The sequence below is a fragment of the Chiloscyllium plagiosum genome, unplaced genomic scaffold, assembly GCF_037043375.1.
Source record: "Chiloscyllium plagiosum isolate Xiang-an unplaced genomic scaffold, Cpla_swu_hap1 HiC_scaffold_13, whole genome shotgun sequence".
Taxonomy (NCBI): Eukaryota; Metazoa; Chordata; class Chondrichthyes; order Orectolobiformes; family Hemiscylliidae; genus Chiloscyllium; species Chiloscyllium plagiosum.
In genome coordinates, this window is record NW_028270151.1 from 42282618 (window position 1) to 42295949 (window position 13332).

At 44.1% G+C, this 13332-nt stretch overlaps 1 protein-coding gene across 1 annotated transcript in view; it reads left to right on the plus strand.

The window, feature by feature from the left end:
• Positions 1–7999: 7999 nt before the first annotated feature.
• The window catches only part of xxylt1 (xyloside xylosyltransferase 1), a 178779-nt gene continuing 173446 nt past the window's right edge, over positions 8000–13332 (plus strand). The window contains exon 1 of the mRNA XM_043702284.2: positions 8000–8636. Coding sequence (XP_043558219.2) covers positions 8139–8636 — 498 coding nt within the window. The 5' untranslated portion in view covers positions 8000–8138. The remainder of the gene's footprint in view (positions 8637–13332) is intronic.

Consider the following 13332-nt stretch of genomic DNA (forward strand, 5'->3'; position numbering starts at 1 on the left):
TATATATCAACTTTTCTGTATTGAATATACTTGTTCACATTGTGGAATAACTATATAAAAAGTTCCTAAAAAGCTTGTACTATACATTCCATGAACAGTAAATATGCATTTAATATTTAAAATTGGAGTAAGTCTTTTGTGTTATGGAGATTTAATTATTTTTCATTGAGAAAAAGTTAGTGATGTAACTCACTGCTGGCTGTTTTAAACCTGAAAACAGAAGGCCAGCAATTGAAAATCAAGGGTAGGTAGGCAAGACTCTGAATATACATCACTCTCGATCCTGTAATTAGACAGGCCTATAAATGGGTGAATTGGTGTTATGCTTAAGTATGAAAATGGGTGCTTATAGTCAGTCAGGAAGTTCGGAACAGGAGTAGGCCATTCAGCCCCTTAAACCTGTTCCACTATTCATGGCTGATTTGTAGGCTAACTATATACTTGCCTTTGCCACATATCCCTTAATATTCTGTTTAAGAAAAATTTAGTATCTCTGATTTAAATTTAGCAATTGATCCAGCATCTGTGGTTTGTGGAAGAGTGTTCCAGAACATCTACTAACCTTTTGTGTATAGAAGTGCTTCCTAACGTCTCCTGAATGATCTGCCCCTAATTCTCAGTCTATACCCCTTATTCAAGAATTCCCAGTCAGTAGAAATAGCTTATCAATCCTGTCTTTTTCTATTAATATTTTCAAGACTTTGATCCGATCACTCCTTAATCTTCTAAATTCTAGAGAAAACTGGCCCAATTTGTATAATCTCTCCTTATAACCCTGAAGTCCAGGTATCATTTTTATAAACCCACATTTTAGTCCCTCCAAAGCTAATATATCCTTCCTAAGGTGTGCTGCTCAGACTACTCCAAGTGGGGTCTAACCAGGTATAACTACAATACTTGTACATCCTAGTATTCCAGTGCTCCAGGTATAAACATTGTTTGTAGCTGATTGTATTGTTTTTTCAATGAGATATCTCAGATTCAGTAATTCACGTGCCCTCTACATGGTATGGTTATTACATTTGCTCCAAGTGGAATTAATACTCTGATAGTTGTGAAACATAGAAAGTTGTACTTAAATGAGAGAAGACTTTAAAAGCCCAGGACCTTGGAATTATTTTGCTGTGCTCAGAAGGAACAGGAATGCTGAATGGAGTTGATGAATTTTATCTCCAAAATATCAATGAAAATTATCCAGGGTAGTATTTTGTTTTAAAAAATTGGTTGTTGTAAATAAATAATCCTGATATCCTTAAATGTCATTAAGGACTTTATTACTGTATTACACCATCTATTGTTAGACTAAGAAAATTTGTGTTAATAATCTTAGTTGTGCCTGTCTTCCTTTCTTCAAAATGTTATTTGTCATCCATTGTCACATTTTACAAATTTTGAAATAGGACTGTCTCCTGTTAATTTAGTTACAGGTTCTGATCACTAGATGGTGCTTTCTGAAAAAAAATGCATCTTGTGTTAAAATTCTAATGTCCAAAGAGTTTAAATTCTTTCATCACCACAATATTGAACTTTGATACCTACGCTCTTTTTGGGATAGACCCTTGAGATTAACAATGACCTTCTTTCACTCTAGATATTGGGATGAGGTGACTGATGCTGGAACCTCAAGCCCTGCCACAGGCAGATGGTATTTGGTGAAGTGGGGAAGTGTTTTGCTTCGCACACTATTTCTGCTGTTTGCACTTGTTCTCCATATGGGCCTATTAGAGGTGCTTGAAATGGTTGGCTCCATTCTAATGGTTCTTCTCTAAATTGGGTGGTCTTGTCACAAGTGGGTTACTACATTGCATTCTTTTGGGGAGGAGTTGAGAATATTGTTGAAGCATCTTCTCTGCCCTCCTGGTAATTGTTTGTTGTGACGAAGCTCTGAATAGAGAGCTTTTTCGAAAATGTGCATTTGGATATGTGCTCACCCAACATAACTGACCGATTTTTAACTATTGCTACAGTACTAGGTATGTTGGCCGGAGAGAGACAGCGGACACTGTTACAGCACCTATCCTGCCTATTGATTTGTATGTTTGGCAGAGACATCACAGGCAATTTTGCTCAAGGGATTTGAGATGTCTGCTGTACATTGTCCATATCTTTAATGCACACAGGAGGGCTAGTAACTCTGTTACCCTGTAGACCATGATCTTGGTGGCAGGGTTAAGGTGTTTGTCATCAAACAATCTATCCCCCAATAGTCAAAAGCTGTGCTATAGAGACAAAGTTAAATTTCATTATTGGTGTCTGCCCTTGCTGAGCAGAAGTTCTCAAGTTATGTGAATTGATCCACATGACCTAGTGGCTTGTTGTGAATCTTGATAATTTGGAGGCAATACTGTGCGGTCAGTGCAGGTTGTTCAAAGTCCTTTGTGTTCCTTATGGTTAGCTCAAAGGCCCATTCTCTCATACGCCTAAGTGAATTGATGCTAGTTTGGAGCTTAACCTCTATAGTGTCATCTACATACTGCAGCTCAATAAGGGGTTGGAGTTGTCAAGAGTGTTAAGGAAGATGGAGGAGAGAGTCTGTGCAATGACCAGACCCATGTTTGATGCCAGTTTGCACAATTTAATGTCTTTAATGCCTGCATTGAAGTTTTACTGAATGGTGGAGAGCCTCTGCTTCTCCTCAAAACCCAAGGATTATTTTTGTTTTTGCTTTTGTGTTAGACCACTTAGTTACCTGCAGGACTTGCCACCTTCACAATGTGCTGTGTGCACTTTATCTATCAGTGGCATTTGTTAGCCAAATTAGTAGTCTGCTTCTTGGTTTCTAACAAAGTTAGTTTGTTTCAAGAAAAACATTTTAAAAATAATTGATGGGAGCCCAGGCACCATCTCCAAATTACTGATCTCTCTCGCTCGCGCTCTCTCTCTCTCCACTTTTTCCCTGGAGTTCTACACAGGGCTATACCCTAAACACCCCTCCCCCTTCCAGGACAGCCAGAATCGACACTAACAGTAAGACTGCTGCTGCCTTTGGGGGCATGAGTCTCAAAATAGTGCACATGTGTGTGCACACACAGGGGTGAGCTTCAAAATAACACACACACAAACACTTTTTACTGCAACTTTTTGACACGTTCCACCTTTGACCTGTACAGGGCAAGTGTTGGAGAGATTATCTGGGGAAGGGGGTGGGCAGTGGTGTTAGTGTACACCCCTGTGTAGAACTCCAGGGAAAGGGTGGGGAGAGAGAGAGTGGGTGGTCAGTCATTTGGAGACGGTGACTGGGCTCCATCGATGTCCATTACTGTTCTTGGCAGCATTTCAGTAAGCAGAGTTCATTTTTAATCACTGTAAACAAAAGACGCAATCAGTGTTGAAATACTTCTTTGATGTAATGTTTATATTGGGAGCTTTCATATTGAAAATTTTCATCAAAATAAAAATGAAATCTATCAGATTACAGATGTACATGTGATCATGTCTGCAATTGCCATTTTCTGTAAAGCTAATTTCTTCATATTAAAACAGTCCACAGATCTGTCACTCAAAATGCAAAGGCAAATAGTGTGATGAAGGTTAAGATTATGCTGTTTAATCTTCATTGACAATGATGTGGGTGAGCTCCAGTACTCCCAATTGTGTAGATCCTTCATTCTGCCACTGGTGATAAAAAGCAGAGGGTAAACTTGCAACTAACATCAAGATGGACAACAACAATTTAAATATATAAAAAGAGAGGCCCAAACCCCTTGGAGAACAAGACTGGGGAAATAACTATAGGGAACCAGAAAATGGTAGAGGAGTGGAATAAATACTTTAAATACCAGTCTTCATGGCAGAACACACAACAGTATTCCAAAAATACTAAATCAAGGGGCAAAAATGGGAGTTTTAAAAAAAATTCCATGGAATCCCTACACTGTGGCCATTTAGCCCAAAATATCCATACTGGCTCTCTGAAGAGCATCCCACCCAGACTCTCTCCCTACCCTTTTCCTGTAGCCCCACATTTCCCATGGCTAATTTACTTAATCTATACATCCACTGACACATCCATGGGCAATTCAGCATAGCCGATCCACCTAACTTGGAGAAAATGAGGACTGCAGATGCTGAAGAGTCCGAGTCGAAAAATGTATTGGAAAAAGCACAGCATTTCAGGCAGCATCTGAGGAGCAGAACAGTCTATGTTTTGGAGCATAAACCCTTCATCTGGAATGCCTGCACCTCTGAAGATGATAACTATCACTAGAGAAGTACTATTCACTATGCTAGCTTCATCTGAGTAAATAAAGTTCTTTCTGTCACAATGACGAGCCAAATGCAAAACTGAAGGAACATCTGTAAAATAATTTTACTTCATGCAGAAATTTAACAAATTTATGTAACTGGGCTTCCCTCCACTAGAATGTCTAATGTATCATAATACATTATGTTGACCTCAAACCTTCCAGGTCCAATCATATGCAGTATATGATTGACTTTGAACAGTAGTTAGGAGTGTGGGGAGATAATGGTAATTATTATTGGACTACTAATCCAAAGATCCAGGTAATGATTTGGGGATCCAGGTTTGAATGCTACAATTTGAATTCAATATTTAAAAAAAGTCTAAGGAAGACCATGAGACCACTGTCATTTGTCAGTGAAAGGAAGCAAACTGCCTTTCTTAACTGGTCTTGCCTGTATGTGGCAATAAGAACTAGCCCAGCCAGCGATGCCCACACTCCAAGAAAGATTTTTAAAATTGAGAGGGTCAGTCTCCTAATGCTTTCAGCTCCCCTGGTCATCTTTCCCTGGCCACAGAAACTCCCCTGGTCATTTCCCTCTGTCCACGGAAGTACCCTTGGTCATTTCCCTCTGCCCATGGAAGCTCCCCTGGTCATTTCCCTCTGGCCATGGAAACTCCCCTGGTCATTTCTCTCGGGCTGTGGAAGCTCCCCTGGTCATTTCCATCTGGCTGTAGAAGCTTCCTTGGTCATTTCCCTCTGGCAATGGAAACTCCCCTGCTCTTGTCTCTCTGGCCGTAGAAACTCCCCAGGTCATTTCCCTCTGTTTGTGGAAGCTCCCCTGGTCATTTCCCTCTGGCCACGGAAACTCCCCTGGTCATTTCCCTCTGTCCACGGAAGCACCCCTGGTCATTTCCCTCTGGCCGTGGAAGCTCCCCTGGTCATTTCCTTCTGGCAATGGAAACTCGCCTGGTCATTTTCCTCTGGCCATGGAAGCACCCCTGGTCATTTTCCTCTGGCCATGGAAGCACCCCTGGTCATTTCCTTCTGGCGATGGAAACTCCCCTGGTCATTTCTCTTCGGCCGTGGAAGCTCCCCTGGTCATTTCTCTCTGCCTCTTGCAGCTCCCCTGGTCATTTCTCTCCAGCCATGGAAGCTCCCCTGGTCGTTTCTCTCCGGCCATGGAAACTCCCCTGGTCGTTTCTCTCCGGCCATGGAAACTCCCCTAGTCGTTTCTCTCCGGCCATGGAAGCTCCCCTGGTCATTCCTCTCCGGCCGTGGAAGCTCCCCTGGTCATTCCTCTCCGGCCGTGGAAGTTCCCCTGGTCATTTCTCTCCCGCCATGGAAACCTCCCTGGTCATTTCTCTCCGCCTCTTGCAGCTCCCCTGGTCGTTTCTCTCCGGTCGTGGAAGCTCCCCTGGTCATTCCTCTCCGGCCGTGGAAATTCCCCTGGTCATTTCTCTCCACCTCTCGCAGCTCCCCTGGTCGTTTCTCTCCGGTCATGGAAGCTCCCCTGGTCATTTCTCTCCGGTCATGGAAACTCCCCTGGTCATTTCTCTTCGGCCGTGGAAGCTCCCCTGGTCATTTCTCTCTGCCTCTTGCAGCTCCCCTGGTCATTTCTCTCCAGCCATGGAAGCTCCCCTGGTCGTTTCTCTCCGGCCATGGAAACTCCCCTGGTCGTTTCTCTCCACCTCTCGCAGCTCCCCTGGTCGTTTCTCTCCGGTCATGGAAGCTCCCCTGGTCGTTTCTCTCCGGTCATGGAAGCTCCCCTGGTCATTTCTCTCCGGTCATGGAAACTCCCCTGGTCATTTCTCTCCGGTCATGGAAACTCCCCTGGTCATTTCTCTTCGGCCGTGGAAGCTCCCCTGGTCATTTCTCTCTGCCTCTTGCAGCTCCCCTGGTCATTTCTCTCCAGCCATGGAAGCTCCCCTGGTCGTTTCTCTCCGGCCATGGAAACTCCCCTGGTCGTTTCTCTCCACCTCTCGCAGCTCCCCTGGTCGTTTCTCTCCGGTCATGGAAGCTCCCCTGGTCGTTTCTCTCCGGTCATGGAAGCTCCCCTGGTCATTTCTCTCCGGTCATGGAAACTCCCCTGGTCATTTCTCTCCGGTCATGGAAACTCCCCTGGTCATTTCTCTTCGGCCGTGGAAGCTCCCCTGGTCATTTCTCTCTGCCTCTTGCAGCTCCCCTGGTCATTTCTCTCCAGCCATGGAAGCTCCCCTGGTCGTTTCTCTCCGGCCATGGAAGCTCCCCTGGTCGTTTCTCTCCGGCCATGGAAACTCCCCTGGTCGTTTCTCTCCGGCCATGGAAACTCCCCTAGTCGTTTCTCTCCGGCCATGGAAGCTCCCCTGGTCATTCCTCTCCGGCCGTGGAAGCTCCCCTGGTCATTCCTCTCCGGCCGTGGAAGTTCCCCTGGTCATTTCTCTCCCGCCATGGAAACCTCCCTGGTCATTTCTCTCCGCCTCTTGCAGCTCCCCTGGTCGTTTCTCTCCGGTCGTGGAAGCTCCCCTGGTCATTCCTCTCCGGCCGTGGAAATTCCCCTGGTCATTTCTCTCCACCTCTCGCAGCTCCCCTGGTCGTTTCTCTCCGGTCATGGAAGCTCCCCTGGTCATTTCTCTCCGGTCATGGAAACTCCCCTGGTCATTTCCCTCCGGCCATGGAAGCTCCCCTGGTCATTTCTCTCCCGCCGTGGAAACTCCCCTGGTCATTTCTCTCCGCCTCTCGCAGCTCCCCTGGTCGTTTCTCTCCGGTCATGGAAGCTCCCCTGGTCATTTCTCTCCGGTCATGGAAGCTCCCCTGGTCATTTCTCTCTGCCATGGAAGCTCCCCTGGTCATTTCCCTCCGGTCATGGAAGCTCCCCTGGTCATTTCCCTCCGGTCATGGAAGCTCCCCTGGTCATTTCCCTCTGGTCATGGAAGCTCCCCTGGTCATTTCTCTCTGCCATGGAAGCTCCCCTGGTCATTTCCCTCCAGCCATGGAAGCTCCCAATGTCATTTCTCTCTGCCCATGTCATTTCTCTCTGCCATGGAAGCTCCCCTGGTCTTTTCCCTCTGGCAGTGGAAGCTCCCCTGGTCATTTCTCTCCGGCCATGGAAGCTCCCCTGGTCATTTCTCTCCGGCCATGGAAGCTCCCCTGGTCATTTCTCTCCGGCCATGAAAGCTCCCCTGGTCATTTCTCTCCGGCCATGGAAGTTCCTCTGGTCATTTCTCTCCGGCCATGGAAGCTCCCCTGGTCATTTCTCTCTGCCAAGGAAGCTCCCCTGGTCTTTTCCCTCTGGCAGTGGATGCTCCCCTGGTCATTTCTCTCCGGTCATGGAAACTCCCCTGGTCATTTCTCTCCGCCTATCGCAGCTCCCCTGGTCATTTCTCTCCAGCCATGGAAGCTCCCCTGGTCATTTCTCTCCGGCCATGGAAGCTCCCCTGGTCATTTCTCTCCGCCTATCGCAGCTCCCCTGGTCATTTCTCTCCAGCCATGGAAGCTCCCCTGGTCATTTCTCTCCGGCCATGGAAGCTCCCCTGGTCATTTCTCTCCGCCTATCGCAGCTCCCCTGGTCATTTCTCTCCAGCCATTGAAGCTCCCCTGATCATTTCTCTCCGGCAGTGGAAGCTCCCCTGGTCATTTCTCCGGCCAAGGAAGCTCCCGTGGTCATTTCTCTCCGGCCAAGGAAGCTCCCCTGGTCATTTCTCTCCGGCCAAGGAAGCTCCCCTGGTCATTTCTCTCCGGCCAAGGAAGCTCCCCTGGTCATTTCCTGAAAGCTCTCGTTGCTCCTCATTGGCAGCTGCAGTTCTCATTGCCGCTACATCACGGCTGGGAGCTCCTGGGATTGGCTGCCGCTGGAAGGAGCCTGCCCCTTCCACCTATCGGCTTCACCATGGCGCTTCGCTGGCGGACGAGCTGCAAATAGGTTTCAGGTTGTCCCGGAGGCGCAACAGCTGGGACCGGCACGGTCAGGAAACAATGGGCTTGTGCAGGAAGATTGTCCAGAGTAAGGCCTCCTTCCGTTCCTACCACTTTGGGCTGCTGTTGGTCGCTGCGTTGGCAGTGTTTGCCTTTTACTACTTAGGATCCAACCATGAAAATTTTTCCAGCACCACCCGGAGAATGAAGGAAAATCAGGCAGGAAAGAGTTCGCAGGGCGACGCTCAGTTGACAGCTAATCTCAGTGGGAAGAAAGCGGCAGAATCTCCAGGAAGTGCCCCCTTTGCTAACAGCGAGCCTGAGGACACAGCGGGGAAGCAGGCGGTGCAGTTTCATGCTCTGATGATGTTTACCAAGGTGGACAAAAACTACGGTCTCCAAGAGAAATTTACGGTTGCCATCAAGTCGATGGTAAAACATGCAGTGTTCGAGGGTGATGAGGTACTCTGTCTGCATTTTGTTGCTGATGTCCCCAGCAAGAAGATAGGAGAACCACTTCTACAGCAACTGATGCAAATCGCTCCCTTCAAATATCAGGTACCACGCTATATCTTGTTCTCTCGCTCTGTCCAATTACATCGGCAGTAACAGTATGCGATTACTCTGACTGCGTTTTATTCTGTTTTCGAGTGTATTTAGTTTTGAATGGAATTATGTTAGATTCAGCAATAAATATGTAAACTTTATGTGATTTATGTAAAATTGGTTTTAGAAGGATTTATAATGCAATGCTGAGCCTGAAAGTACTGAAATCACACCATTTCATATCTGAGGGAAGTTTGCAGTTGTTGCATGGCCACTTCAGCATACCCAACGATATTGACTCATCTGCCTGGACTATATTCTGTCGGCACATTTGTGCCCAGAGGTTCTTGGGGAAGGAGCGGGTGGTTTCTGTGGTAATTGTACCAGATGGTCACCGCTGGCATTTTATGGTATTTGCCACTTTTACCAATGTGTAGTACTAGTGAGGTTTGTCGAAGGTAGTTTGCTTCTGAGTGGGCCTTTTTAGTCGTTAGTCAATGATGTATCCTCTTTCACTATCTATAGAATAGATCTTAGATGGAATTAGAAAAGAGCTCTTAGATCACAAGAAGGTCTGTTGTAAGATAGCAGTAGGTATAACTACATTTGGAGGTGCCGGTGTTGGACTGGGGTGTACAAAGTTAAAAATCACACAACACCAGGTTATAGTCCAACAGGTTTATTTGGAAGCACTAGCTTTTGGAGCACTATTCCTTCAGGTGGTTTGAAAGAACAGCACTCCAAAAGCTAGTACTTCCAAATAAACCTGTTTAACTATAACCTGGTGTTCTGTGATTTTTAACTTTGTACATTTGGTCAGGCATAGCTACTCGAACTTTAGGGAGCTAGTGCAAATATATCTGGTTCCTCGTAAAGCTAGAGCAGAACTCCTGGTCTCAACTCTGATTGTATGTGACATTATTTAAAAAGGTGGAGCCAGTGTGACATGAACATTAACCCCTTCAGCTCCATTAGCTTACACAACATCTGTTTTCTTCCCATTGTTAACCTAATCACACACATGCAATCACATATAATCTGTGACTTCACAAATGCAGGTAGTATGGTTGTTCCACATTTTTCTCAGAACAGAGCTTTGTTGGAACTTGGACTTGTTTGAGAATTGATGAACATGATTAATCTGTGGGTAATTTCTTTGGAGAAAGATCTTTTATGTCTTGGACATCCGCTGAGGAGTTTTTCTATGTTGATGTTGGTTAATTTCCATTAACTTCCTGAAATTCTTTTACAGAGGAATTACTATTTTCTAACTTTGGTATTGCCTATAGTATCATGAATGTCCCTCATTGAAAGATAGCTACTTTGATGAGACAAGCTATTTCTTCCTTGCCATAGCTAGAGAATTTGTAACCGTCAATATCTTTGTGATTATACGAGATCTGTTTCTTTTTCTCAGTATCCTAGAAGCTTAAACTAGATAATTTCTTTTTTTTTTACTCTATCTGTGGACATGGATCTAACCCCTTTCGAGACATATATATGTTGATCAAGCTAGATGTGTGTTTGTATAATTGGTGAAGTAATTACAGTCACACTGTTGAGTTGCTTGTTCACCCAAGACTATCTTTCTCACCGGCATCGACAATACTGCTAAATCAAGTTGGTTACCATAGTATTCTGCTTGTGAACAACATTAAAGATTCCTGAAAGAGCTCAAGTGGGTTTCAGTGCTCATTTTTGCTTTCAGTATTTGCTTCTTCTTGCAAAGTTTGCAGAGATTTAGCTTCAGATCTGCCTTCAGTGATGACAAGTGTTTACCAAACATGACATGCCAATATCTGCAGATTTCATAATAAGTGACAAGATTTCTGTCGTCTTTTTGTGATTTCTAGCTGCTACTCCATTGATGGAGCCCTGGCTGTGCACTAATCATGCCTAATTCTGCTGTGTCCCTCCCAGAATGTCTCCCCAAAGACAAGTTGGAAAAACCAATCTCTTGTCATACACTAGTAAGCCTTTCTTGATCTCAAAATGCTGTCCGTGATCCAAGTATGTGTTCAAAGCTAACTTCCTGGATTATTGGTCTGGCCATCCTTCAACACAATACTGCCAAATGGTGGTGCTGTTTTCTGGTTTTGTTGAGTTTGGTTGAGTGTCTCTTAGTTTTCCAGTTCCTGTTTCTTCTTGGCCCTTTGACATTTTTTATACCTTTGTATGTAATCTGAGCAGATTCTTCTTTTTGCTCTTGGAAGCCCAAGAATGGTCCCTTGATTAGTTGGTTAAAAACAGTTAGTTGCTGGACCAGCTGTCTCTTGGAGCTAGTGGGACTCCTTCTGATCTCTGAGGAAGTGAAGGTCCAAGCATGTTGGTTCAAAAGTGAGGAGTGTTGATTGCAAACTGTGTACATATTTTCAATTAGCTCACATTCCTATGTGTTGCAATGTAATTTGTAGCATTCTTATGCTCTGAACATTTATTCCACCAACATATAGTCTCATCTCTGGAGCTGTAACTTCTGCTTCTTCAGCCATGGTAACAAGTCTGATCAGATAGTGATTTTGGCTCAAGTATCAAGTTAAAATTCAGTACAACGTCCAGAGTCATAAATAACTTCTGTGGATTCTGGATTATTGAGAACATCAATTTACCCTTAAATGCCTATACTTTCTTTTGTAGGAGATTTCTGTACCTTAGCAAAGATCTTTGCTGTGAAATTTCTCCTTTTCCGCAGTTCTGTAATTGGGTGTCACTTATGCACTTAGTGTTTGATTTTGAGTCCATGCTATGTCTTAAGAAGTCACACCTCCACAAAGTCCAATCTTGTGTTCTGTACAGTCCATCTCTGACCTTGAATTTACTTGGAAGTATTAAATCTTTTTTCCATTTCTTCTCAATATGCTGTTTAATCTTATTATCATGAAAGCTGTTTTAATTCTTGCAATCATTGAAAGCTGTCCCTTAAGCTTATGAATTTACAAAATGCCTACAGTGTGGAAACAGGCCCTTTGGCCCAACAAGTCCACAATGACCTTCCAAAGAGTAACGCAGCCAGATCTGTTCCCCTTCCTATTACTCTACATTTATCCCTGACTAATATACCTAACCTACACATCCCTGAACACTAGTGGCAACACCTAAACTGCATGTTTTTGGACTGTGGGAAGAAACCGGAGCACCCAGAGGAAACCTACGGAGACATGGGGAGAATGTGCAAACTCCACACAGACAGTTGCCCAAGGTTGGAATCGAACCCGAGTCCCTGGTGCTGTGATGCAGTAGTGCTAACCACTGAGCCACCATGCCAACTTGTATTCACATCTGCCATTATCAAAGGTTACTGTAGAGCTTGCTGGAGTTTGTGCAGTATTTCCTTTATTTGCTGGTATCTAAGCTCTTCAGAATTTTGTTTGCCACAATCATATCCACCCCTCAACCTTCTCTGCTCTGAAGAAAACAATTCCAATGTGAACCCTTGATTCCCTTTGTAGCTGAATTGCTTCAGGCTTGGCAACGTCCTTTGCATCTCCTCTGCATCCCCATGAGTGCAATCGCACTCCTCCTATAGTATGGCAACCAGGATTGCACATAGTACTCCAACTGTGGCCTAACTATTGTTGTACACAGTTAATCTTCTTGCTCTTGTAATCAATGCTTTTATGTATAAAATATCCATGTGCCTTAATAACCACCTTATCTACTCATCTTGCTGCCTTTACTTATCTATGCACATGTACACCAAGGTCACACTGAGAGTCTATGCTTCCGAGTCTCTGACCATTCAATATGTACTCCCTTACTGTTAGTCCTCTTCGAAATGCATCATCTCACATTTTACTAAGTTTTAGAAATGCAGCTGATTTTTCTCTTTCTCTAGCCTACACTGTTTCCCCAGACATTTTTAAGCAGTGTAAATTAAACCATAAAATTATAAAGAATTACTAAATGATTAATTGAAAGAAAAGACAAATAGATTTCATTGCTGGCAAATGTTAGGCCACACTTTGGTTGTAAAATACACTTTTTGGTGAAAGGCTAATAATACCAGCAGTCCAAAGAGACTTTGGATCCATGTGCATGGATCATTAAAATGTCAGAGAATGAAAAAAAAATTAAAAAGGTTGATCAAATGTTAGCTTTTATATCCAGAGGATTACAGTACAAGGAGATGCGAACAATGTTCCCTTTAAAAGGTCATTGTTGAACTCAGCTAGTTTTTTCAGTGTGTGCTATCTTAAAATTTAATTTGCTTGGTTACTCAACTCATCAACATGGTATCAGGCCAATGGTGTACCTTTTGGGCTGCTGCATGCCCACACATGCCTGCAGCTTAGCAACAACAGCTGACACTTTACTGCCTCCTTCATTCTTACTGATGTTCAACGATAAGGCATAGACTTATGAAAATGCTGTACCTCTGAATAAATGCACCACTTTTGATTCATTTTTGACTTTTGAAGTTAAGATTAATAGGTTCCACTTTACAAAACGAAGACTTATGTTATCTTGCTCCATCAATGCAGCTTCCCATAAACAGACTGAGTCTGTTAATGATTCAGCCTGCAGGTTTTAAATATGAAAGAAATAATGTGCACAGAACCAACAATTAGCCTGTGATGTGGGAGTTCAGTACTGTCTACTGCATCTTCTGAAAAGTCGGTACACCATTATATCCAATTAAAAACTGGCAAATGGAATTATTTGCAAACATAAAAATACATTAAGTTTAGAATGTATGTGAAGAATTGAC